This window comes from Aotus nancymaae, unplaced genomic scaffold, assembly GCF_030222135.1.
Source record: "Aotus nancymaae isolate 86718 unplaced genomic scaffold, 86718_ANA_hifiasm-v0.15.2.pri h1tg000039l, whole genome shotgun sequence".
Classification (NCBI taxonomy): domain Eukaryota; kingdom Metazoa; phylum Chordata; class Mammalia; order Primates; family Aotidae; genus Aotus; species Aotus nancymaae.
The window spans coordinates 13,740,621-13,767,293 of NW_026988453.1; the positions used below are offsets into that span (position 1 = coordinate 13,740,621).

A 26,673-nucleotide genomic window follows, 5' to 3' on the forward strand; every position below is an offset into this window, starting at 1 on the left:
CTCATTAGCTGTACTTATTATACAGCTCACTGATGCCCTATTAGCAATGTCATATACAACCACCCACATCCTATTAACTCCAGCTATTGTGCCGCCTACATTGGTCCTCTTAATTGAATCTATCGTGCTATACATCCTACTTATCTGCATTTAGCTGTATCTGTCAAATAATCTACCTTATTAACTGTACCATCCAATCTCTTGCAACTGTTGTCTGATTTTCTAGAAACCTGTTCGTAACATCTTTGATGCTGCCTAGTGTGATCTGCTAAAACTGATCACCTGTTTAGATCTTGTTAGATCCAGATATCAAAAGCCCAGCAGGAAATTACACGTATCATTGATTCTGGGGAGCAGCCCTGAGTGTGCAGAGTATGTAGGGGGAATCAGCCCTAAAGTACACTCTTAAGAAGTATCTTCTCCTTTGACAAACAGCATACTGTCCACCAGGCAGTATGAGCCACATTAATGGGGGGAGGGAGGGAGAGGGAGAGAGAGAGAGAGAGAGACACAGAGAGAGAGAGAGAGAGAGAGAGAGAGAGAGAGAGAGAGAGAGAGTGTGTGTGTGTGTGTGTGTGTGTTGGGGGATGTGGCATGAAAGAAATGGGGGTTGGGAGTCTCACTCCTGGTGGAGAAGGGAGAGCCCAGAAGGAGAATATCCAGTGGGGAGTGGTGCTTGGGGCTGGCAGGAGAGGACTGCAGGAAGAGGAAGTCAGAGTTTGTCGGGACAGAACCCTTTTGACACCATCTTTTTTGTTAATGACTAAGCCTGCATGACTGTGCAGCATAGCAGCCCTCGGAATGTTGCCAGAATGACATCCTCTCCCCTTTGCTTTCCAGTCTTACGTTGTTATTAGAGCCGCTGATGAAGATGAGGCTCTGCCCCAAGCGCCCCCCCTCCGCCCGCCCCCTCGGGCCACATCAGTGCTTGCTTAGCAGTGCACTTAGCAGGGCACATCAGTGCTTCCTTACAGGCCTGTGTGTTGTGCCTACAGACCGCCGACAAGAGAGAGATGTCAATACCTAGGACAGGGCCAGGCATATAGCAAGTGCTGGTGAAGTATTGGCTGAGTAGTGCTGCAGGGTGACATGTAGAATCTTTCTCTCCCTGAGGACATGTTGACCAGTCCCCTGGCCTGTGCGTCTGAGCCACAGTGATGAGAGCTCTAAAAGCCTCCAGGCAGGATGAGTCCATCTGGAAGCTCAGGGAAAGTACCTGCCTGGACTGGGATAAATAGTATTCCTCCCAGAATTCATGTGTACCTGGTACCTCAGCGTGTCACTTCATTTGGAATTGCCATTCATGATGATTCTGTCATCACAGATCTTACTTCTGAGGTCAGGAAGGGTAAGGAGCCCTTGACACACCAGGTCTACTGCCTGTAGGAATGTGTGTGCGTTAAAAAGTCCAGTAAGCTGTGTGTATGTAACAGAAATATCAGGTTAATCAGATTAATATATTAATCTGTTATATTTCTAAAACACTTATCAAAAGCACTACTACATCTGTGATCTTATTGTATTTGCATGCTTTTAAAAAATCATCCTGAGCTCTCATTGTGTAGATGGGAAAACTGAGGCTCTGCCAGGGTCTCATAGGTTGGTCAGGATTGTAAGTCTCCTAAGTGCTATCTAGCCGCCTCTCTGGATGGCATATATAGTAAGAATGGGGAGAATTTTCAGAACCTAGCCATGGCCCATGCTAAACACGTCTGTGCAGCCTTGGGGACAGTCTGCCTTACAGGCCTGTGTGTTAGGTGGAAGCTTTCACAGGTGTCACTTGATAGCTGTGAGTGCCAAGCAGAGCTGTTCAATGCCCCAGGCCTAGCACTGGGTAAATGAAACGTCCCCACTGGCCCATCTTCATAGCTGGCCTCTGAGTTCCATGTTTACCAAACACTGCTGATGCCTCACCCCAAACACAGCTGAAGTCCAGGAGTGCTTCCTGTGTCCAAAGCCCACTCCCCTCATCCTGCTCCCTGAACTCACCAGGGAGCAGGCATTGACCAGTCCCCTGGCATCTGTGCCTGAGCCGCAGTGATGAGAGCTCTGAAGCCTCCAGCAGGATGCGTCCATCTGGAAGCTCTGGGAAAGTACCTGATAGTGTTTCTCCACAAACTCATGTCTACCTGGCACCTCAGAATGTGACTTTATTTGGGAATAGGTTCTTTATGGATATAACTTGTCAGGCATCTTGAGAGAAAATCCTCCTGGATTTGGGGTAGCCTTTAAATCCAATGATTGATTGGTGCCCTTATAAGGAGAGTAGGGGACAGAGGGAAGAAGGCACTGTGAAAATGGAGGCAGTGATGCTGCCATAAGCCAAGGGATCCTAGGAGCCACCAGAAGCTGGAAGAGGTGAGGAACGGTTCCTGCTAACACCTTGATTTCAGACTTCTGGCCTCCAGAACCCAGAGAGAATACATGTCTGTTGTTTCAATTCACTAAGTTTGATAAGTTGTTATGGCAGCCACAGGACACATACTGGCTGTCTAGCAGGAGATGGAGCTATGGGGCGGTCCTGGAGCCAGGCTGCCAGAGGTCCTCTGCTGCCCTCACCTCTCTTTCCTGCAGGGCCTGGGAGAACACCGTGGAAAGCCAGGCTAAGGCACAAGGAAGACCAGAGCGTGATTTCCCTGTTGTCACTGTAGTCTTGGTGGAGACTTCTGTGCCCTCTCACCATTATCACTGCTACCTTTTTATAGTTCCCACGATATGCCAGGTGCCGTGCAAGTCTTTACATCATTTCATTCAATCCTCGTAAGGACACTATTCAGTAAGTTGCTTTATCCCTAGTTTTTCATTTGAGATTCATTCACTTGCTCAAGGTTCCACAGCGGGCAAGTGGCAGAGCCAGAATTTGAACTCGTCCCAGTTGAGAGCCTGCACACGTACCACTATGCCTCCGTGACTTCCCATGATGTATTAATACTCATGGCAGCTAATGGTTGATCTAGCAAGAAGAGAGCCTGTAATCATCCCCGGGGGCTTCCCGCAGCCTCCTTCCTATTCCTACCACCGTTTGCCTGCCTCCTCCCTGTGAACCAGCCATATCACATGATCCCCGTTCCTTGGATGGCCTGTCAGGTTACACATCAGGTGGTCTTTCTCTGGTACCTGGTCCCTGTCCCTTTCCACCTGACAAACTCTTGCTCAGCCCACGTGGCCCAGTTTAAATGTGCTCTGTGCATTCTATCATTCAGCACTTACCATGTGGATCGTAAACCCCACTGGTGTGTGCGTGTCTTTCCCCAGTTGGAGTGGGAATGCCTTTGACACGAGACTGGATCTTTCCATTTTGGCATCTTGCATCTTCCCCAGCATCTCTGGCTCTCCAGAGCCCCCAATAAATGTTTGAATAAGTGAAACATGCAGAAGACATGAAGATCATTAAGTAACAAATACTCAGCAGAAAGGGCTGTTAATTTAAAAAAAAAAGAAAAAAGAACATCAGATATTCTAAGACAAGTATTTGTAGAGGGAATCACTAAAAGCTTTGAGTTTTGAAAGCAAATATTTAATTTAGGCTCCCCCTTCTGTATGCTTACAAATGGCACTAAATTCAGTATAATGCTCAATCTACTTTTTGAGATTTACCATGGGACTCATGGACTTTAAGGAAAAAAATGTAGTTCATTTTAAATGCCTACATTTCACAGTCATTCTTTTAACACGCGCAATTGCAGCGACAAAGGTAATGACTTCCTAGCTAGCCATATTCCAAAGAAATGTCAAACATTCAAATTTATAAAGCTGTCTGTGAAATGTGAAATGCGATGCCCCCATTCAAATGGCCCTCCTGACCTTTCCCGGCACCCTTTCCCTCTTGACTGCTGGTACCTTCCTCTCACTGCCAAGGACAAGCCACATCTGAGTGTCTCTATCCCATTCCCCACCACTTAGAACTCTTGAAACCTGCGGGGAGGCTGACCAGGAAGGGCAGAGGACCCTATATTTGGGCTTCGGGATCCTAGATGCCCAGGGCTCAGAGCTCCTATTATGATATTTCACAGTTACTACGGGTTTTGTTTTTTGTTTTTTTAACAGTGATGATGATGATGGTGATTTTTGTGTCTTGTCCAGGAATCACACAATGTTATTCTAGGGGGATACATACCCTGATTTCAAAAAACTCGTCTAAAAGTACAGATTTTGGAACATGACCTACGTGTTTATGGTGCCATGTGAGACTGTGCTTTTTCTCAGTTAGACTCATGGACTTTGTTCCTTCTTCACTTATTTACTGCTTTAGTCCTCTAAACATGGATTCTTCTTTTTTTTTTTTAGCCAATACAGGGTCTAACTCGGTGACCCAAGCTGGAGTGCAGTGGCACATTCATAGCTCACTATAACCTCTAACTCCTGGTCTCAAGTGATCCTTCCTCCTTGGCCTCTCAAGTAGCGAGGACTACAGAAACACGCCACCATCCCTGGCTAATTTTGTTGTTGTTGTTTTCTAGAGATGAGGTCCCACTCTGTCTCCCAGGCTGGTCTCCAACTCTTGGACTCAAGTGATTCTCCTACCTCAGCCTCTCTAAGTGCTGGGATTACAGGTGCCTGGCCATAAACATGTATTCTTTAAAAGCTTGCCCTATTGCTAAACATGGTTTGTATTTGCAGTAGTGCACTCCTCATTTTATGCTGACTCTGATGGGAATGTAGGACTCAACTGCTGGAATTCTAGTTACAGAAGACTTTCCAGGAGGCCTGTGTCTTATGTGTCAACTGAGACATGTGTTGTCAAACTACTCCAAAAGGAGACAGTTTGCCCATGTGGGAGGTCCTGCCCCAGCATTTCTAACTGCTCTCCCATCTCTGTTCTCCCTCTGCAGGCTGGCCGTGGGTGACCCTCTCTGTCCTGGGATTCCTGTACTGCTACTCCCACGTGGGCATTGCCTGGGCGCAGACCTACGCCATGGACTAATGCTATTGGGCTCAGGCCAGTCTTTGCTGCTGGCCTCCAAGGCAGATGGCACTTCACCCTGACCTCTCACTCCAGGACAGTCTCTAAGGGATTTGATCTTCTCATCTTCTGTTGAATATCCTCACTCCAAGACTGGAAGCTGGATCTCTCACAGAAAATTCACAGCCAGTCTGCTAATTTACAGTCTCTGAGAGCTACTCCAACCCATCATTTTCCTATTGAGTAAGCTGGGGTCCAGGGCAGTAATGTGTCTTGTCCAGCTATACATGGTGACATTTTGGTCTAGAACCTAGTCTATGAGCCCTTTGGATTCTTTAACCAAGAATAGAATATAGTGGACATTTCTTGACTGAGACACAGACATCCTGATTAGTGATAGCCTGTCTGCTGGTCAATATTTATAAAATATTTGAGTGACATTGATGTTTGAGTGACCTCTTTCATCACATCCTTTAGTGTTTCTGGAAGCAGCACTAGGGTTTGAGCTCCATGCTCCAGCCCCTCTGTAGGAATGAGACCAAGCCCCAGCTGTCTTTTGAATTACCTAGTCCAAGAAGATGGTAGCAGCCCTGTAGAATGCTAAGGCATCCATACCCAAGGAGTCCTGTGATTTGAGCCTCAGCAGGATGATCACATTTGGGTGCTTGTTTCTGAGAGTCGCAGAGAAGTATAATACAGTAGTTCCTCTACGTGACAGCAAATAGTTTCTTAATAAAGAAGCAGAACTTAGAAACCACGGGATAGTCTGTCCACAGATGGGTGCTATCAGGCTGGTTACTAGGATGGCGTCCTGGGGTCTCATCCACTCTCCACACAAGTCCCAAAAGTCATCCTCCTACTCGGTGATTAATGTTTAGTGGTCTATGTTGTTTGGGTTTGATTCAAATGAAACCTTTTCTGTCATGTAGATAATCTACATGTTTGTAGAATTATTTTGAATATGTTTGAAGAAAATGTTTAAAATCTAAATAAACTCACATAACTTGATTATTCAATCCTCTAAAAAGATGCTGGATAGCCTACCAAAGGCCCCAAGTGGTAGATAATTCAGAATACTTCTGTTTCAATTTGGATTTTATTTTTGGAGTGGGGAGGGGTAAAGGAAACTTAAAATTTGAATCTATAATATATTTAATTACAGGAGAACTTACAACATCTCAAGTATGTGAATGAAGCTGTCATTGAGTGAAAGGTTCACTCGGACCTAGTGCTGCCTCCTGTTTGTTACGTGGCATGGCCCTTATGTCTTGGCTGTGGTTATCAACTCATTGAGGCTTAAACTCCTGGAGTACAGGACCATCTTGTTCACTGTCTTTCTTCATAGCTTCTCTGCTTGGCAAAGAGATGGGAGGGGACCAGATACTGATTACCTGGGGTGGTCACGTTAGGCGTTAACTAAAGCAAAAGACAGGTCAGAGAGGGGCAGGTAGGCCTGCCTGGCAGCAGCCTCAGCAGCTCGCTCGGTAAACGAGAGACAGACAGACAGACATGGGGCCGGTGATTCCAGGGTGCTCGGAAGTTTTAAGGAGGGAATGAGCCTGGGGGAGGAGTGGGCACCTAAATGGACGCGGTAAACCTTCATGGACTAACACTGATTCACGATCTGTGGCCAGCCAGAAGGAGTTTGGCTGTAGTTTACTTGGAAAGAAAGGGCTTGCTAAGAAAAAAAGGAGTGTAAAAATGATGATAAGGAAGTGTCTAATGTATGTGTACATATAAATAATACAAAAGTTTGGAGCTTTTCCAGATATACCATTTATATAAAAACAAATAGGCTTATAAATTCATTAAACTATTTTGGAAGAGAGTCAGTGGATATATTTGAAAGTAGTAATCCTGAATTTCTTTTAAACTATTACGTGATTCATAATGGTTCTTGGGAATTAATACATGATTACTGTGTTTAGCTCTGTGTTTCAGGCTAATGAATTAATATGTGGATTATACAGGACCGTGGTTGTGCTCAACCTCTTCCTACTCCCCAGCTGTAATATGAAAACGATAATGCTTCTCTCCTCATGCACATTAACTAAAATCTTGTAGTTGCTCTGAATGAAAGACCTTGTGGTGCCCGGGCACACAGAGGAGTTCAGCCAAGGACACTGGACGTGCCATCAGCCCTGGGCAACTTCAGGCACAGTGCTGGGAGGTTCCAAGGTCAGCTCCAGCCCCAGGATCCTCTGATCCCAACTAGCTCTGTGGGCAAGCCTGAGAGCTCCAAGCACAATCGCCAAGACGCTACCCAAGGAGGGAAGCAAGATACGTGAAGGACATCCAAACCTCAGGCATGCTAATTCTTGGGACCACACAGGAAGACTGAAAGGTATTATTTTTTCAGATTAATTAATTAGAGGTGTCAGCAGAAAACATGTTGTCCTAGTAAAGACAACAGGCCTCAAGAAAAAATAAATCAGTAATAATCTATATGTTGGGAGAACAGCAATTTAGGGTGGGGGGTGGCTTCCCTCTACAGAAATTGAGGCTGCTCACTTGCTTATTTAAAATAGTATAACCATTGACTAAACATAGTAAATTAACCATAATATAAGGAGTTTGGTTTTTAGCAGCTGTATCAGAATATATCCATACAATAGGGTTCAGTGTGGACAACATGAGAAGCCAAATTACTGTGATACTCTTGACCGTCTCATCGCGTTTTGAGAAAGCCTCTCTGAGGCCTTTCTCAGGGAAACGGTTTCATTTTAGAACAAAAAAACACTTCTTTTTAAAATCATTGTACTCCATTTGGCACCCAAAACATAGCATTCATTACTTAGCTCTATATTACCAGTCCTTTTGACTAATTACAAAAATCATATTCACAGAAATGTTTGGCAACAGAGGAGATCTAGATAGAATGCTTTAGGCTGCGTGTGGTGGCTCACACCTGTAATCCCAGCATTTTGGGAGGCTGAGGCAGGTAGATCACTTGAGGTCAGGAGTTTGAGACCAACCTAGGCAACAGAGTAAGACACTGTCTCAAAAAAGAAAAGAAAAGAAAGATAGCTTTAATATTTTATTAGTGATGCTTTTGAAACAAACATCAATAACTTGCAATTTTAAACAATATCACCCTTATATTATTTTTATAATGCTTTTCTGCAGTGTGATTAAATCATGGGTAAGGAAACATTAAAAATACTATACACATATTGTGATCCTGTAAGATCAAGCAGAGGCTTATAGGTCAGATTCCTCATCCCCTGATTAAGTTACACTGTCTATAATAAGCACCATGTTTGAAATGTGGCCCACTGGATGGTAAATAAGAACTCGGGTTGGCAGTACTGTGGAGCCTTTCCATGAGCACAAGCAATACCTATTAAAACAATGGTAAAACTGAAACCATGCTGGTGTATGGGACTATTTCGATGAGAGGCAAACTACCTTAATAGCTTCTGAGACTATCAACGAAGTGTAAAGCACAGATCAGAGCTCATGTTGTAGACACTGAGTCATTAAAAAAGACTGTTTTAAAAGGTAGGGACACATTAATATGTTTTATACAAATGTCAATCTAAATTGTTCAGAATTAGAGTATACTCCCAAGTGGGAGGTCAGCTTCAGGTATCTCAGATCAATGTGTCACGGTTTTCCGTGATACCAGGCACTGAAGTCAGTATCTGTGCCCTTGTACAGCAGGTGCAGCTGTACTTTAAGATCATAGAGCCGCATCCCCTCATGTGCGTTCTCTCACTGTTTGGTACTCTGATACATAACCTCAGTGAATCTGGGACTTTAAGTTCTTAAAAGACTATGAGTGCTGTCCAAATAGGAGCTTCCCAAATTCCTGAATAGAAAATACCATCCTTGTTCTGGCCTCTTAGGTCTGAACAGCCAATTCAGTGACTTAAAATTAATGGAAGGCGAAAGCAAGTATCATGTATAAAATAGTTTATTACCATAATAAATAAAACTTTTTTTTTTTTTTTACAAATATCATTTGTGCTTGTTTAAAAACGTCGAGAAGGGAGTATCGTCAGCGGAGGGCCTGCACGTTTCTCTTCATGTTCCCAAGCCACGGATTGACTGGTGCTCTTGGCAACATTCTCAGCTGACCACAAAAATAGTATCGGCTCATTTACACTTTTGTTTATTCATGCTCGTTTGGACAAAGTGACAGATACAAAGGAAAAAGAAAAACCCAATAAAGGATTTGGCAGGACTCAATCGAGAGAGTTTTAATATAAGGAGAAGCCCCAGAATGATGAACTGCTCGTGAGTAGAGGCGTCCTTGAGGTGTGGGTGAAATGTTGGATGAATATTAAGAGAATACATTCATTGTGGGGGTGCATCCTTCTTAACGTAGGACCAGTTTATATCCTGATACGCGATCTGTGAACTTCTCGTTGAACAACTAATGGGTCCATCGGATGATTCAGAATTCACAGATAAAGAGACAATGGCTGTAAGAAAAGTGTGATGGCAGGCAGGGTGGCGCCCACTGGTCTGGCACCTGCAGGGTATTCAAGTCCAGTTCTAAAGGTTCCAGAATAAGTCTGATATGCTCTCATGAGAATGAAGTTTCACTTGAAATGAATTTAAGCTGCAGATAAATTCACATTGATTCTTTTGAGCTGTAGGGGTGGAAATTAAAACTTCTCCACATAAACACCTTTGGTGAGAAATGGTTTTTTCTCTGATGTTTGCAGTCAATGCTGAGCGGATCGTGAAGTCTCCTCCAGGTGGAGGGCACGGGAGCTGGTGAAGGTAATTTTAATCGAAGCAAGAGAAGGCAGTATATGGAGCACTAACAATGATTTAGCAACAGAGGGGGCTGTCTGGGGCCTCAGGTGTGCCCTCAGTGGCCTCCTCTTTAAGCGACGGTAGGTGATGAGGGGGGAGGAAGGGGCGTTGGCAGCTCTATCACAGCTGGAGTTCCATTCAAGGGTCTTAAGGCTAAATGTCTTTATTGCAAGACATAGTACAATCTGTTAATCAAATGCACATCAGCAGTGTGGCTCCACCAGGGCTCTTAAATTTCCCAGAGTGTGCATGTGAGACATAGTGGTCAGTGCAGTAAGGGGAAATGAGGATCTTCCTCCACCTAGTATTCCTAAAGAATTCACTTAGTCCCGAGCTCGACAGTTGGCATAATACCTCTACCTTCCGTCTAAGGATTTGGAGAGGAAGCTTGCCGGATGGGACAGGGTGGTATAGTACATTTTTACCCCTGCCCAGCTCTCCACACTTGTGAAAGAGGAGGATTCCAGGAAAGGGGCTGATGTTTGGCCAACAGCAGCACATGGACTGAGGCTGAGGGTAAAACAGGCCCCCGGAACTGGATCACACGAAGTAAGAAATGAATTTCCAAAAGTTTGCTGGAAGGCTGCCAAAGGGGCTCAGCTTTTTAAACACTTGGGCCATCCTGTAGCATTAATGTTGTAACCTTATTAGCATAATGTAGCATTGCATTAATTAATGCAATTAGTTGCATTAATTGTACACTAGACAATTTGGTTTCTTAACTAAATGGTCCCCTTTGTCTCTGTCCTTTGGCTATCTCGTCATGTCCAGTGGAGGAGCCCTTTGTAAGTATATGGGATGGCAGCGCCCATTGCTGGAGTCACTGACCCCCACCAAGAACAAACACACACACCATCTCGTTGACCACCTTCATTCTTAGAGTCAACCCACACCCATCCTTCCATCAGCCAGGCAGAGAATGTTCAACCAGCAGCCAAGTGACAGGGACGGGACCTCCCTACTTCAAAGCAGCATGTCAGGATATTCTCTGGGAAATGGAGCTTCAATATGACATTCAAAGAAAATAATTTCATAGATATTAAAAACCAGCACTTACTTACTGGACAGTGGTGCCACATACCACGCCTCCTCTCCTCAAAAAGGCAAAACATATCCTGGGCAAATCTGTCCTCTCTTGGCATGCTTTTTCTGAAGTCTAAATGTTCTGTCCCATACCTGCTAACTTTTTGTTTCCCTAATCTCTCTTCAGCCACCAGATAATGGTTCACACTGGAAGGATCAGGTCAGTGGTGTCTGAAGCACGTGGTCCTGGCTCAGGAACCCAGGGTGGCATCCTGGCGTGGGAAGGCAGTCAGCACAAAGCAGCCTGCGGCCAAATGCGCAGCCCGCAAAGGAAGGGAGAAAGGTTTGGCTCATTTATACAATGTTTTTTCAGATAAAACAATTAGAGCAAAAAAATCCCTCAAATCCCAGGATTAAAGGAGAAGAATGAAGCCCATGCACCCACACGTGCACCTGTGACTCCCAAGATTAGCAGATTCCTACCGCAGGAGCCAGCTTCCGGTCATAAGCCCAGTTTGCATTGATTCAGGCGTGCATTTCTGGAGCTATGCTTCCCCCCAAACACGTCTGGATCTCAAAGCCTTACAGCATCTTTGTCCCTCATACCCAGAGGTCTGAGAGATTTCGTGGACATCCCTCTGCCTCAGGCAGAGCTGGAGGGAAGTGGCAGGGCCTCTCCACATTGGGCTGTGGGGTGCTGGACAAGGAGCCTCTCATCAAGTCCCTGGAGAGCTTGGAGGCAACAAGTCTCCCAGAGCAGGTGCTTCTGAGGCTGGGTTTTGGGGTGATGAGAGGCCTGCCCTGCCTTAAACGTGGTGGGTTCTAAACTTCAGAACAAGTTGAGGAACATCCTTAAGCAATGGCAAACTAGAATGTTAGGTGGCAGCCAACAGATGGGATTCCAGATAGTTTACGGCCTCTTACCCAAGGACTGGTCGGCAGCTTCTCAAGTGAAAGAGACTGAAGGCCTCACGGCTTTATCTGGAGTCACAGACCATTGTGACTCAGCCTTGGGAAATTAGACTTCCTCTTCTCTGCATGCTGCCATCTGAGGCCAAATCGAATTATGTTGCAGCCTGGAGAAGTCAGGGGCAGCCCCTGGAAGCTTCATGTGAGGAGCTACATATGAGGTTAGGGCACATGGAGCAGGACTCCCCGCTGAGCTCCCAGGCCCTGGCTTCCCAGAGCCAACCCTGTGAACCAGAGGTCAGCCCTGCCTTGCACAATTGAGGGCCAAGCCCCGGGACTCACCATGAGCACTGGCAGGACTAAGGAGGCGTGGTGGGCAGGCTTGGACCAGCGGCTCTCAGAAACACTGAGTATCTTTGGTAGGGCATAGGTCACCTTCTAACACAGGCAAAGGCAAGCTCCTTTTGTGAGTCCATGTTGTCACCTGCACTCCTAATTCCACTCCCTCCAAGCTGACTTTCAGAGCTGAACAACTTCTAACCTTGCTTGTCAATATTTGGGGTCCTGGCACCTCTGTTTGTTTAGGACAAGTGCCAAGGCCAGCTTCACTGTGCCTGGAAGAGACTGTTCCCCTTTCCTTTCTCAGATACCACTGAGAGAAGCCTAAGCACAGCAATAACCTGAGTCAGGCGACTACGAGGCAGTGGAGTGTCCTCGAGCATTGTGGCCTAGGGACTCAGATGGCCCATATGCAGCTCTGTGACTATCACTGTGAGTTCAGACCTTCCCTGTGGCTCACAGATCCAAGGCCTCTTCTCTCCATCACCTTACAGAGGTAGCTGGAAACTCACTGCTTTGTTCTCTATCCAGCTCCTGAAAAGAGTACAGCTGTGATCCTGCAATCATTGTCCATTTTCTCTTCAAATCCGACTGACGTTAGTAGGAGAGAGAGAGAGGCTGGCTTTAAAATAAGGCCAAGCATGGCTCCCAAGTGCCTATAAGGACCCCATGCAGCGAACAAAATACAAATGTCTGAAGGGCAATCCCAATGAGAATCAAAGTATAAACATAGCACTTGCTACAGTTCTGAGGTTGTGTGTGTCTATGTGTCTGCTTTGTTAATAAAGCAACTCTGGGCTCATGACCCTTCCTGCCGATGCTCCATACCCTGAGGAATGCCACAGGAACACTTGGGAAGGCGCCGAGAAGGAACAGAAGCAAGGGAGCCTGTGTGTGAGGCCAGCGGCATGCAGCAGTGCCAGAGGCTCAGCCGGGGACTCCGGAGCCCTCCCTGCCCACTGTCCCAGAGGAGCAGGCTGTGGTCTGCACCACAGAGAACCCCTGGATCCTAAGGGCCCCTCTCCAGCTCTCACCCAGCTCCAAGTGGCTATAGAAGGCATGCGCCACCCCTGCAGCTGACTTTCTGGCCTTAATTGTGAGACAAAGTTTCCAGGCTCTACCCCTTGTCCCGACCTAGTGACAAATGACAACTACAGGAAAACACGGTGATGTCAGACACGGGCTGTGCAAAGACAGGAATGCCAGGAAGAAGTCCCTGGCCCACCGCGGTCCATGGTGGGGCGGGGGGTGGGCTTGGCAAAGGAGCCCAGCATGGTATATACATGAGAGCTGGGCTCTGCACTTTCCCACCAGCCCCCAGGTGGCGGCTGCTCTGTTTTGGTAGTTGTTTTACAAATATCATGGTAGTAAAAAATTAAAAATGAAGGAAAATACCCTTTAGACAGCATGTCCCTTCTTCCAAAATTGTGCAAAGACGGTTCAGATGCAGCTGCCACCTTGCAGGGTAGGGCACACTACCCTTCCTGTCTCTTTCCAGACAGAGAAAGAGCATGTGCGTCTGCGTCACTGGCCTCACGTTTTCTGTCAGGAAAAGCCGACTTGAAAAGTGTTGGTCACGTGGACATGTGTGGTCGGGGTGGTGGTGACGGCAGGGTTGGAGGTGTGTGTTTGTTTGACTTTTTTTTTTTTTTAATAGACCTCTCAGCTGGCTCCAAAAATGTCTCTCTCTGATTCTGGGGACTGTGGCCTCGATATTTCAAACAGCTCCTGCGGCGACTGAGAGGATCTTCTGGAGGTTAATATCCTGAGTATCTCAGAGAGCTGTTTCTCAATGTTAGTCATTTTGGCGTTCAGGGCCTTGATGTCCTCCTTCAGCTCGTGCTTCACCTCCAGGACCGTGGCCTGCAGCGTCTGCTCAGGGATGGGGTAGAAAGAATGCTTGACCTCCGCCAGGATGGGACTCCGATCCTGGGGGCTCCTGGCCTCACCCACATTGTCCAGGCGCAAGTCACTCTTGGTGATGCCACTGTCACACGAGTCTGTCTTCTTCAGCGTGGCCTCGCCTGACGCTTTTGTCCTCTCAGGAAGTGTCTCCATCGACTCAGCCTTGGACACCTTGTTCCAGTCCTCGCCCTTCCCGCAAGCATCTTTGAAGCGGGCCCAGCCTTTGCGTTTGGCACAGTCACCCCCGCCTCCCTTGGGGCCCAGGCACTCGGACCCCGGCGCATGCAGCTTTGCGTGGTCTGGCACCCCGGAGGTGGAGGCTGCCTGGAAGGACACGGGCGTGGCAGGACTCTCACGCACGGTGACCACGCTGGCCTTCACGAGGCTGTGGTTGGCGGAGGCGTGCTCTGTGAGGACATTGCCCTTCTCCACATCCAGGTCATCCAGGTCTCGGCCCCCTCTCTCAGCCGCCAGCCTGGCCTCTTTCTGCTGTCGGAACCTCTGGAAGAGGCGCCGGACAGGGTGGTCTGGGGGCAAGATAAGGGGGGCCTCATTCTTCCGCTTCATGCGCTCTTCCTCTTCACGTTTCACATCGCTGATCTTCCGGAACACAATCTGCAGAGAGAGAACGACGTCGTGTTAGCCACCTGCTGGCTGCAGCGGCCCAGCTCGGCCCCTCTGCCTATCATGGCCCTCTCCTTCCAGCCCACCTGCCACCAGGAGGTTGGGGCTCACAGCCTGCAAGGCCTCATCAGGCTTTTCTCATGACTGGCATCACCCTCCTTTTCCTGACAGTGGCTTCCAGCTTTCCAACAGCCAGGAATTGACTCCCCTGACACTCCCTTCAAGAGGAAAAAAATCCCATCATTTTCCCTCCCCACATGCCAGGAGGCTGAAGAATCCAAATATTCTCTTCCCAGGAGACTGTTCCCGGCCTCTGAGCCTGGACTCCCTTAAATCTGTCCTTGTGTACAATTCAGAATCTTCTGATGAGCCCTTCAAATATCATTTTTCTGGCTCCACTTCAGATGAACTCCATTAGTATCTCCGCACAAAAGTTTGAGTATGTCTGGTCTAAACCACAGTTCACGGCAAGAAAGTTTAGCTGAGTCCCCAGGCAAGGCTACAGCTAAGGCTTCCAATGCCACCCACAGATCTGGACCCGAAGTGAATGTGGCTGGCTGTGAGAGGTGAAAGCTGTTCTCACATGGAAGTCTTCCTTGCCTTCGGGGAGCTTACAGTAGACTAACATCTATAAAGTTGAACATGAACTTGTCCTAAAAATAATACTCAACACATGGACAGGGCTTTGCAGGTCCTAAGCCACGTTCATGTTACTTCATGTATTCCTTTTGATGGCACCATAAAGTCACTGGAACACCTGTTATCATCCCCATTTCAAAGGAAACAAAGCTCAGAGGGGCTAGATTCACATGACAGGTAAGTTGCCTAGAAGGGACTTGTATCCAAGCTACTGAACCCCAGATCCATTGGGTGGCCACCGAGTAATGACAATACCTCATGCAGAGGGAGGGATCGTCAGCAAAATGAGTTTGGCTCTGCGTGTAGCATAAGCCACAGCTTGTGGGGCCTCCCCCTGGGTCACCATCTGACTATGGGAAAGCCCCATGATTTCTAGCTTATATTGCACGTGGCAATTAGACTCTGGGCCATGTTTCCACCCATATCATGTTGGAATTTGTGAGAGGCAGGCTGTAATAGGTTGCCATCTTAGTGTAAATTTCTGGTTTGAGGACTAGATGTATTGAGGTTAAGTAGAGGAGAGGCCCGTGGTAAGAGAGAACAGCAGCTTTTCCATCATCCCAATCAGGGAAACTTTGTGCCCTGGACAGGCAACTTGGACTTGCCACATGACCCCTGGCCTTGGGGAGGCACACACGGTGGCATGCCAGGAGCATGGTCTTGGGGTGTCAGAATTAAGCTTAAGTCCCAGCCCCACTACTTAACCATGTAACCTCACACAGGTATCTTAACTTCTGAGTCTCAGCTTCCTCCTCAGAGAGTAAGGAAAATCTCTGCTTTTCAGACTTGGTGTAAAGCTGATAAAAGCTGATTTATGTGAAGGCACTGGCCCACTGGAGATGCTTAAATGACTCCTATTGTCCTTGCCCTTTCAAGGCCTCCAGATGAAGATGACATGAAATTCACCCTACCTCCTCCAAGAGGCCCTGCCCCGCATTCTCACCAGTAGATTCTCAGGTATGACCAACAAGATTGTTTTATAGTGCCCAGCACAGAGAAGCCAGAAAAATTAACTGCTCGATGCTAGGACTCCATCAGCAAATCACTGGCAGACTAGAGGCTCACGTCTGTGCTCTAACTTCTTAGTCAAAGTTCCTGTCACTGGATGACTATATACTGAGGTCACTAACAGGTGGATGGGGGGTTAAATCTTCCAGCTATTACCTGGGTTCATGATATGTGGCTTTCTGACCTCCAATGGGCAGCATCTCTCCCATTCCTGACTCCTCTGGTCCCCTCCTTACCCTACTGCCCCTATAGTCTGGTTTGCAGATCCAAGAAATGAGACTTGGGAGAATCCTGTCCACCCTGAAGAGGGCCAGAGAAACCCAACTAAAGGTGTCATGGGGGGATGGGGAAGTGATCAGTAGAGTGATCCTCTGCACTCCATTAAGCATCCAAATCCTCTTCCCACTAGACCCAGCACAAATGCACCTCCTCCAGAAAGTCTTCCTTAATTCCAGTATGCTCTAAGTTATCCTCCCACCTCCAATGGCCCTTTCTATGGTCAGACTGTTCTTCTGTCCTAATTCTTCTCTATCATCTTGTATCCATTTGTAGTAGAGAGGCAGCTTCCTTCTCCCCACTCATGTGCCTTCTTAGAGAGGGGAGGAGAGAAGGGAATAGGAAGGAAGGTATACAAAAAAGAGGAAGGAGAAAATGGGTGAGAATGTGAATGTACCAAAGAGAGATGATGGCTTTTAGAGCTCATTGCTCTTTTCCTGCCCTTTGCTTCTGCAAGAAATCTGATTCCTAACACTATTGGGTTTCTATTCCTTGTAGGCAACAATTCCTGAAGACGAACATAACTTATCCACTCTAAAAGGTCCCTGAGGGCTTAGAACAGTACTTTGCAGGTCACACTGTTTTTACTTTCTAATTTTTCTTATCTGCCCTAAAAGAGTAATGATTTTCTGTTTTGTTCCCAATTTCCAGCTCTTCTAAGTACCTAGTACCTAGCAGGCCCTCAATAAATATTTGTGGAATGAAGAACACATAAATATTGGCTAATGAATCCATGGGAGAATATCTTCTTCCTGGAAAGATGAAATCACAGAGGTCATAGTCAATGTTATAAAAAGCAGGGTTTGGCCTTGACACACATCTCTCTTAACATCAAAGGTCAGGGGCAGCCTTTGAGACTTGAAATGAGATGTTCTAAGACTAACGAAAATGAAGTTTTTCAGATACTGAGGAATCAATGCGAAACTGATCCCAAGAGGCTGTAGAGCAGAGTATTCCAGTAGGTTTACAAAGGCTTAACAGAATTCATGCTGGATATCTGGGAGGGGAAGTGTGAGTTCCTCTTCGAGGGTGTGGCTACACTGTGCTTGTCACCCAGACGCTCCATGGGTCTGCATCCTGGACTGACCCAGGCAGCATGTTCATGTGTTGTGGCTGCGTGGTCAGCGTGGGCAGCTCAGGCACTCACAGGCAGGGCCTTTTGGTGGAACCCTGGGTCTCTGGATCTCTGCAGACTTTTTTTTCCCAAAGCATCATCCTAGGCTGCCCTCTATTATCCTGTGTTCTAGAGGCAACCCACCTGAATATCGCTGTCTCAACTAATGGACAGGTGAGCCAGGGAAGAGCTTCCTACCCTACAGAAATGCCTGGTTCTTCCTTTGAGAATCGGGGCGGGGGGGTGGAACCAGCAACCCCAGGGGACAAGGCAAAAGGAATTCCTATAGAACTGATGTGGTCTGACAGCTTTGCTCATCTGGGGTCAAGGGCTCTGCTTACTAACTTCAACTGCTTTTCTGGAGAAGTTAGTCACGGAGTCTGTCTCAGAGGCAGCCATGACCATGCATTTTGCCGAGTATGTTAGATCTGCGTAAGCAGGAGCAGTTGTATGAGTCATGACTATAATAGATCTGTGCCACCAGCCACAGCAGCCCTCTGCTTTGAGATGCTCCACAGCTCCCCATGGCAAGATCCTGAGAATGAAGGGCATGACTCCCAGCTCCATAACCCAGGATGCTCCCTGTGCTGCCCAGGTGGCGGATAGAAGCCTGGGGAACAAGTCTGTGCAGCTTTTCCAAAGCATTTCATGGGGCTTTAATAGGTACTATGGGGGGGAAAAGGTCCCAAGTTAGGTAACTTTGAGTCACACTGCAATGTTAAATGGAGTGCTTTACTGCAGGACTTCTCAGAGCCTTAACATGCTAATAATATGCCTTATGAATGTCTAAGAGGAAGACATTATATGTACCATTTCTTAAGCCAGTTCCCTCAGATCCTCTCTCTTGAATGAAAGAACCCCCTCTGGAAAACACTGTATCAATGTGGAGGGTATGGGGTGCCCTCTGTATGTGTGTATGGCCCAGACAGCTGAGCAAGTGTTTCCTGTTCCAGCTCAAGGCGACCTCCTGTCTAACTCTCTTGCTGACCTCCTGTCTAACTCTCTTGCTGAGCCCCTGGAGTTTGAGAGTTGAGGTCTCCATTGCACATGCATTACTGGTGGACAGGCCAGGATCAATCCAAACTCTGTGGCTATAGGCACTGCCCTGTTTGTGAAGCCAAAAGAAGGGATGTATACTGCCCTCCCCCCAAAAGTCGGCTTCTGATGTTTGTGGTTCAATGGGGAGAAAGAAAAAGATCACAGGAGCCTATATGCACCACACAGGCTCCTGAAGGATGGTGTGGAAATAAAGGACTTCCACTTCCACTCATCCTCATTTCAGACTGACCTCATACTGATTTCATCATCTCTGCCTGCTGATTTTATTTTTTGAACTCTTACGTGAGCTCAGAGGGCTGACAGTTAAAAGTACCCCTGAGATGAACATTTTTGCAATGAGGACAGCTGCTCATTGCCTCTTGCCTTCTTTCTTCACATCAGAGATCCTTGGTCAGAGATCACAGCAACAGAGAGGTGCTGGGGTCTGTCTGGAGAGGTGGTTTCACTGGAAAAGGCCCAGCCCTGATGATTGATAGAAAAGTACTCTGTTCCTGGCACGGTGAAGGCACTGGTAATGGGATAAGTCCAGATCCTTCCTGGATCCAGCCAGAGTCCGGCCAGCCCACAGCAGCATTTATTTTCTCTAGCCTGACACGTTGCTCAGAATGCTGAGCAGCTTCTGACTTATTGCAACATGGAGACAGAGGACGCCTGGAGGGCAGGGACGCTGCTAGACTTGCTCATCTAACTTGTCATCCTCTGAGGCTGCACCAAGCAACAGCCCTTGAGCCTGGGAAGACTTACATGCTTGTTGAGCTGAACGGAATTGACACACAGATCCTTAAGCTACAGGGATTTCTGGGTAATTATTTTCAACTTGGTTTGAAAAACCAATAACCCTGAAATCTGAGGTGTCAGGATGGTCGACCACTTCTTCTGGGTTCCATTAAAAGAGGGCCCATCTCCTCTCAAGCCTAACCTATTCTTAAGCTCTAGCCAGGACTAGGCCAAGGTGAGGAGGAGTCCCCTCAGGGTCCTGGCAGCATGCATGGGGGAAACGCAGGCCTAGAAGGGGAATGGACTTCTGGAATCCTGACAGCAAAAGGGTGGGAGCACAGCTACTTAAAAGAACTCAGATTGTGGAATAAAAATACATACGTAATGTCAATCCTCAGTGGTTTGCATAAATAAGCAGGGACTGAGTTATGAGTCATTGAGAACTACGGATATATCAAAAGAGATTTAGATGATTTTCTCTTGGATTCAGACATATGTCTCCAGTCTGAAATGCTCTGCAGTAGAAAGAGCATGGGCTTGGAGTGGTCCTAGCTCTGCCACTGACTAGCCACTGTGTGACCTTGGGAAAGTTAGATCCTCTTCCTTGGCTGTACCAGATCAATGGTTCTGCAATCTGGCTGCACTTCAGAACCACTTGAAGAGGTTATCTAGTCATAGAGAATTTCCCGTGGCAGGGTTAGAAACTGGCATTTGCAGCAAGCTCCCAGGTGATTCTGACATGGGCAGCCTGACCCAGGCCTGCTGACCAGGCTCTCAGAACTCCTGGGTAGATGGCTGGTGAGGTCACTGCTACTTTGCTGTCCCCTGTGCATGGACTTCCGTTTACACATGAGTGTGGCCACACATGCCAGACTCAGCCCTCCTAGGTGCTGCCTGGGATTGGAGTGAGGGATGTCCCTGATGAGCCTCTCACTCAGCCTCTGGTCCCTGAAGGATGACTGAGCGAAAACAGGCAGGCCCTGAAATCACCTTCAACTCTTTCTTTCTTAGATCTGACAAAAAGCTGTCTGGAGTTGGGGGACACAAAGCCGAGCAAACATTTATTGAGCACTCACTGTCTGCTGCACTCGGCAGGGCGCACACACACTATAGCTCCTTGCTAGTAGGAGCCAGGCCTCTTTTCCCAGGGGTGGGGTCCATGCTGGTGCTGAGTCACGCCGCCTTGAGCAGCTGGGCATCGGAAGAGCCCTAACATCCCCACTAGGCCATTCTGACGTAGCTTTCCTCACCCACCAGCCTCCGCCACCAGTAACCCTGCCTGGTTTTATGGCAGAGCATAAAACATGAAGATTAACTAGGCCATTTAAGAAACTTAAACTGCAGATGGGCAGATAGGGAAAGGCAGTTGGTTGGGTTTTACTTTTTGAAAAGGCTACTTCTCAACCCCTCAGAAAGATGGCTTCTGTCATTATGGCATCAAATGCTACATTTTTTCCTCAGTATCATGAGGAATATGTGACAGCCCAGAATATGGGAGGCCCTGAGCCTCAAAAAGGGGAGGGGACCCCAGAGGGACCCAGGCCAGTTCAGCTAAGGCTGTGTGCCACCCTAGCCTGATTCTGGAAGCACAACGCTGTCTCCAGGGATGCCAGGCTTGGGAAATAGAGCAGTAAACTCACAGCTTAAGCACAAATTGCTAAGTGGACCCAGTGTGGGAGGGCAAGGCCAGGAGCCCATGGAGTCAGCATGGGTGACAGTAAGTAAGTGCACAAGCTTTGGAAGTCAGGCAGATGGATCGTGTTCCCCGAACCTCAGTTTTATCACAGAATACAACTGATTTCACAGACTGTTAGGAGGATCAAGTTGGATAATGTAAGTAGGGCCTTAAGGAGAGTGCCTGACTTTTAATAGTTGCTCAGTAAATGTATTATGTATTACTCTGTGTGGGGGCGACCCTTGAGATGATTCTAGAAGAATGAGCTAGAATTAGGTACAAAAGGTAAAGAAGTTGGGCGAGGGTGTTCCAAACAGGGAACAGCCCACGCCATGACTCAAAAGCAGAAACGCCAGCCAGGGAAGAACAGTGTCTCTGTGGTGGCAGTCCTGGTGGGAGGAGTGGAGGCTGATCGAGAGCTCTGATGTGCCAGGCACTGTGTTAAAGGTTGGACCTGTGCCATCCTTACAGAAACCCCAGCAGGTGGGTACATGGTTATCCTCATTTCTCAAATGATGAAACTGAGTTTGGAAAAAGTGACTACCCAAGAGAAAGCAGTGGACTTGTGAGCCAAAGCCAGGCACCCTGAGTCCCCACCCGCACCATGTCTGAGTCGTTCTTCTCGGGAAAATGCCTTGGGTTTTAGGACAAAGGACAGTTTCTCTCAGTATACATTGGTGACCTCCACTAGTGTTCTCGGTCTTTGTCGGCTGGCAACTTCTCTAAAGAATTCAGGGGCAACGATAGGAAGTAGTGTATCTGGCCAAGGGAAGGCGAGAGGCCAAGAAGCCAAGATTCCCAGAGCATTTGAAGACGGAATGCTCTAGATGCATTAGGCTGTGTGGTCCTTTAACTTGTCAGGATGGACCAATGACTTAGGGTGAAACCCAGACTCTGATTGATTGACTAATGTGAAAAAGAGGGGCTAGCAGCACATGAGCCCAACTGTTCGGCTTATTGGAAAGTCCTGCCTCCCTGGAGGATGCTGAGGTTACCCTGTTGGCCACTCGTGACCTCTGGGCACAGCCCTAGGGAGGAGTAGGAATGCACAGATGTCCCAGTGGCCTTTACCCAGGAAAACCCTAGAGGCTAGAGCTGTTCTGTTCTCAGGGGACCTGGTCCACTGGCTCTCAATCCACTGCTAACAGGCAGGCCCCTCCCACCACCATGCAGCATCTGCACTTTCTTCTGGCAGATTAATCAAGAATGACTTGTCTGACCCATCAGTGACAGCCCATGAAGACTGACATCATCTTATTCACTCTTAAGGGCCCCCCCAGACTGGTGGGCATGGGCGGTAGGTGAATTGGACAGACCTTCTTTTGACAGACAAACTTCGGGCCTGAAAGACTCCCATAGACTCTCCTGTTCTTCTGTCTTTGGGAAGGTTCAAACTCAAGACAGATGAGTATCCTTTGTTCCCAGTGCCACCCAGCAAATAAGAAATGCCCCTGGGTTGCTACTGAGGGAAGAGATGGCATTACTGTGCAGGAGTTTCTGTCCTCTGCCATTCACTAGGGGCCACATTTGTCACCTTCTCCTTGTTTTGTGCTCCCTAGGTATAGTTGATTTAATTATGACCCTCAAAAGACATGTCCACCCAGAACCTCAGAAGGTGGCCTTATTTGGAATTAGGTTCTTTCTGTGCAGATGTAGGTAAGGTGAGGATCTCAGCATGAGATCGTCCTGCATTAGAGTGGGCTCTAGACCAGTGATGAATGTTGTTACGAGAGCCAGGGGAGAAGGCAGAACAAAAAGCAGGGCCGTGGGGAGATGGAGGTAGATACTGGAGTTCCGTAGGATTGCTCACAGCACCCAGAAGCTCAGACAGGCCTGGAATGGACCCCACACCAAATCTCCAGAGGGAACCAATGCAGTAGAGAACTGTATTGCAGACTTCTGGCCTCCAGAACTGTGAGAAGCAATTTCTGTTTTGAGCCACCAAGTCTGTGGTCGTTTGTATGGCAGCCCTCAAACTAGAACACAACTTCCTCCTCCTCCCTCCCTCCCCTCAGGGAGGCCCTGTCCACAGCCCTGCCCTGTGCTCTCAGGCCTTCACCAGCTGTTCTCCCTTCTGCTTCGGTATTCACCCTCACACAGCTAAGGCCAGCACAGACGACACTGACAGGACGATGGATCCAAGGACCCACACCCACGGGGTGCTGGTTTCAGACCGGAGGAAATGATCTTTCAAAGCCTTGTTATCTTCTGTACAAAATTCCTACTACTTCTTGTAGAGTTGCAATGAAATAACATTTGGGAGAAGTCCCCTCCCTTCAGATTTATAAACCAATGCTGCTTTTCCTTCTGGTCCCAGCTCCAAGCCTGAATATTCCCACTAGTTATTCAGCATGGGTGAAGTAGCCAGTAGGAATCAGAACCCCACTTGGGTGAGTGGGAGGAGCAACTGAGAGAGGGGCCAGGTAGAAGACAGACTGTGACTATCACTAGTGACGGATATGGAGGGGATGGCCCAGGGAAGCAGAGGAGGAGGCAGATAAAACACAACAGGGTCCGCTTCTAGACACACACACACCAGTTCCTGATGCGAGAGAAACAAAGATGATCCGCAAACGCTGAACCTCAACCTGTGGCCTCACCAGCACCAGGTCCCTGAGGGGCGTTTGCAGCCCTGTGGGTATCCTTGGGAAACACCAGCTGCTAACTCCTATGGGGCTTGGGCTGCTGATGTCCCCCATCCATGTGCAAACCACAGGCCTTCCCTTAGCCCTGCCAGAGGCAGTTTCAGCAGCCTGCTTGCCTGCCTATGTCTCCACTCCCAGAAGGTTCTACTCTGATCCCTCAAAAGACGACAAGTCTTACAGACTGGAGCTTTGAACCTCTTCCTACTTCCATGAAAAGCTCCTTGAAGCATGTGGCCCCACTGGGCAGCCCTCAGGAGTCCTGTCTGTCTTTGCCCCTTCACTCTGACACTGCATAATGGGGAAGTCTAGAGCCCCTGCCTTCCCCACATCCAGCAGCACTTGCCAACCAGGAAGGACAGAATCACCCAGGGAACTTCTCCAAATAAATACACGTCTAGCCACCACGCCCCTGGTATCCCTCCTTCCCCCTCAACCTCTACCTCTATTTGAGAGCCAGTGCCCTAAGCCTAGAATGAAGATCATGCCACTAAAGGCACACAGGGGAAATGGGGTAAGAATGCCACATAGGCCATATTTCATATTCGTGTTTAGAGGACACACAGAGGTGTGTGCTCAGCAGACAAGGTGCCCCTTCCCAATGCCAGTGTACCAGCTACACACGTAGCCCCCTTCTGCCAGCCACTCCCAGCCCTCTCTCCCTCTGTTTTTTCCCTTTGGTGACAGGTATCCTATCCTGAGGCACTGAATCTGAAGCCAAAAACAGCTAAGCAGCGATGGGAGTGGGCAGTATTCCTATCTGTGTTGCCTGAGCCCCCCCGTCTGCAGGGCATATGCCCAGCGCCTGTCCCCCAGGCGAGGAAGAAACTTTCAGCCAGTGAGGGGTCTGCAGTCCACAGTTCCCAGGGAATCCCCTTAGAGATGAGCAGTGCCTAGTCCCAGGCCCCCTGGGGAAAGCCTCTGTGTGGTGATGGATTTCACAGGACTTCACAGCTCTGTACATCCATTCTTTGGCCAAAGCTAAATTTTTCACTGAGGTTTTAAGCCTCAGGTCCTTTCTTATGGAGAGATGACATTCTCTCCAAAACTTCATTCCACAAGGAAACAGCTCTGATCAGCCATTCTAACACTCTTTATGCAATGCCTACTGAATACAGAGCAATGAATGAAATGTATGAGATGGTTGGTCCACATTTAAAGAAAGCTAAGATTCTTCCTCTCAGAAGCTGATGATCCAACAGCTTTCCCGGCCTGAGCTGATCTGGGAAACAGCTGCATTTTACAGAAGGACCAACTGAGAATGAGAAAGGGAGCGGGGATGGGGACAGCGCCCATACAGTGTTTGCTTCTCCTTGGAGTCTGGACGGTGGTTCAGAGGGTGTTCTAGAGCAATCCAGCCTCTCTTTAGAATGCTGAGACTGATTGATTGATGGAGTTGGCGGTGCTCTATTCTTAGCCATGGCTGGGGCCACCAGGCCATGACGCCACTCTCCTAATGAGAGGGGGCAGCGGAGAGTTCCTGAGCAGCTGCCACCAACTGCTCAAGTCCTTCATCCAGCTTAGTCACGACAGCAGCTCTGGGACGTGCTCTGTTGAATGTGCTTTCAGGAGGAACTTTTCCACTAGTGAGGGCATTGCCGCCAGTTTAAAGATGTGATGGTGACTCAGAATGGTCACTGGTCATTCACTTGAGTTCTTGGCATGTGGTGCTGACATCATCAGTCCCTTAGGACCCAGACCATTTCTAACCTACCTCTCATTAACACCTAGTGTACTTCCACCGTGTTCAGCATTTAATTTTAGCACCTGAGACTGTCAATATATTCACCTTTTTGTGTGTCTGAATTATCGCCCATTGTCCCTCCCTCCTTAATCGTAAGACAAGTTTCCTTGCTAGAATAAACTCTGCCTTGTTCATTTTTGTGGCCCCAAAACTAGAAGACAGGAAACATTCAGTGGCTGTGCGGGGACTGACAGACTGAGTGACTCGGGCAAGTCAATTAACTTCTCTTTGTCTACTATAACTTGGAAATATGCTTTACAAGAGAAGTGTCGCAGGATGAAGTGAGACAGACCCAGGCCATGTGCATGTATGCATCCACTCTTTAAGGACTGCCAGTTAGCTCCAAGTCTACCCTCCAACTCTGTTCTGGTGCTGGGCACTGGCTAATCAATCAGTTTCCCAGACTCCCTTGCCAGCTGGTTTCCTGTTAGAGTCTACCAATGGCAGCTCTGGCAGGAGACTGATAGGCAGAAGGAGAGAAGGGGCTTGCTTTCAGCTCCTGGAGTATGGCTCCACCAGCACTGGTCAGCTTTAGCCCCACTCTCCAGCACAAGCTTCTCCCTGAACAAGCTTCTCCAGCTCCCAGCTGTGCACCTGGGCAGTCAGGGCACAGCTCCATAGCTCTCCCCATTCCCTGGGACACCTGTCAAGCCAAGCTCCCTTCCCAGAAGTCTGGGGAGTAGCTACACGTGCCTCTTCCTCAGAGGTCCCGGCCCAAGATATGCAACACCTCCTTCTCAGAGGGCTGCATGGACCACCCACTCACCAAAGCTGGGACCCCTCCTCCAGGCTCCTAGGTTTGGGTAATACTGCCCTTTTGTGTCCACAGCCCTGGTAGAGAACGCTGTTTATTTCCATTATTAATCCCTGGGTGTCCTCAGAATCTCCTTTTTGTTCTTTTAGCCTCAACTCCAACTCCATGATTTAAATCCTCTGTTAAAAAATTAGTATAGTTTGAGAGATCCAAGATGGCCAATTAGACACAACTCCAGCGCACAACACCCAGTGAGAGACGCAGAAATCCAGAGATCTCCTAGCTCCAACCGAGGTACCAGGTGCATTTCAGCGGGTCTGGTCCGATGGTGAGCAAAGCTCAGGGCAGACCGAGGCGGGGAGGGGTGCTGCTTCACCCAGAAAGTGCATCTGACCGGCAAGTCAGAGGCTCCCCCTCTGGCGCTCCAGTCCAGATACAGCGCTTCCCCTAAAGCCTCAGCAATACACAGAACAGGGGATCTCTGCCAGTCAAGTGCCGGGAATTACAAGCGTGGAGTTGAATAAGAGCCTGTGGACTGAGCTATGGCTCCCTCCCCCCATCCAGAGAGAGAGGGA

General features: G+C 48.1%; 2 protein-coding genes across 6 annotated transcripts in view; one reads left to right on the forward strand and one right to left on the reverse strand.

Moving 5' to 3' along the window:
• The window catches only part of HHAT (hedgehog acyltransferase), a 359,060-nt gene extending 341,351 nt beyond the window's left edge, over positions 1 to 17,709 (forward strand). Inside the window, exons 11-16 of one of the 2 annotated variants that reach the window (XM_064360345.1) lie at positions 4,833 to 7,247; positions 8,895 to 9,142; positions 9,577 to 9,634; positions 10,881 to 11,036; positions 13,599 to 15,286; positions 15,986 to 17,709. In XM_064360345.1, the coding sequence (XP_064216415.1) occupies positions 4,833 to 4,924 (92 nt within the window). In that variant the 3' untranslated portion in view covers positions 4,925 to 7,247; positions 8,895 to 9,142; positions 9,577 to 9,634; ... (1 more) ...; positions 13,599 to 15,286; positions 15,986 to 17,709. Of the gene's footprint in view, positions 1 to 4,832; positions 7,248 to 8,894; positions 9,143 to 9,576; positions 9,635 to 10,880; positions 11,037 to 13,598; positions 15,287 to 15,985 lie in introns of those variants that run through there. The other variant, XM_064360344.1, reaches the window with a different exon arrangement.
• KCNH1 (potassium voltage-gated channel subfamily H member 1) overlaps positions 12,306 to 26,673 on the reverse strand; it is a 377,979-nt gene continuing 363,611 nt past the window's right edge. For all 4 annotated transcript variants that reach the window (XM_064360341.1, XM_064360340.1, XM_064360343.1 and 1 more), the window contains one exon: positions 12,306 to 14,461. In XM_064360341.1, the coding sequence (XP_064216411.1) occupies positions 13,604 to 14,461 (858 nt within the window). In that variant the 3' untranslated portion in view covers positions 12,306 to 13,603. The remainder of the gene's footprint in view (positions 14,462 to 26,673) is intronic.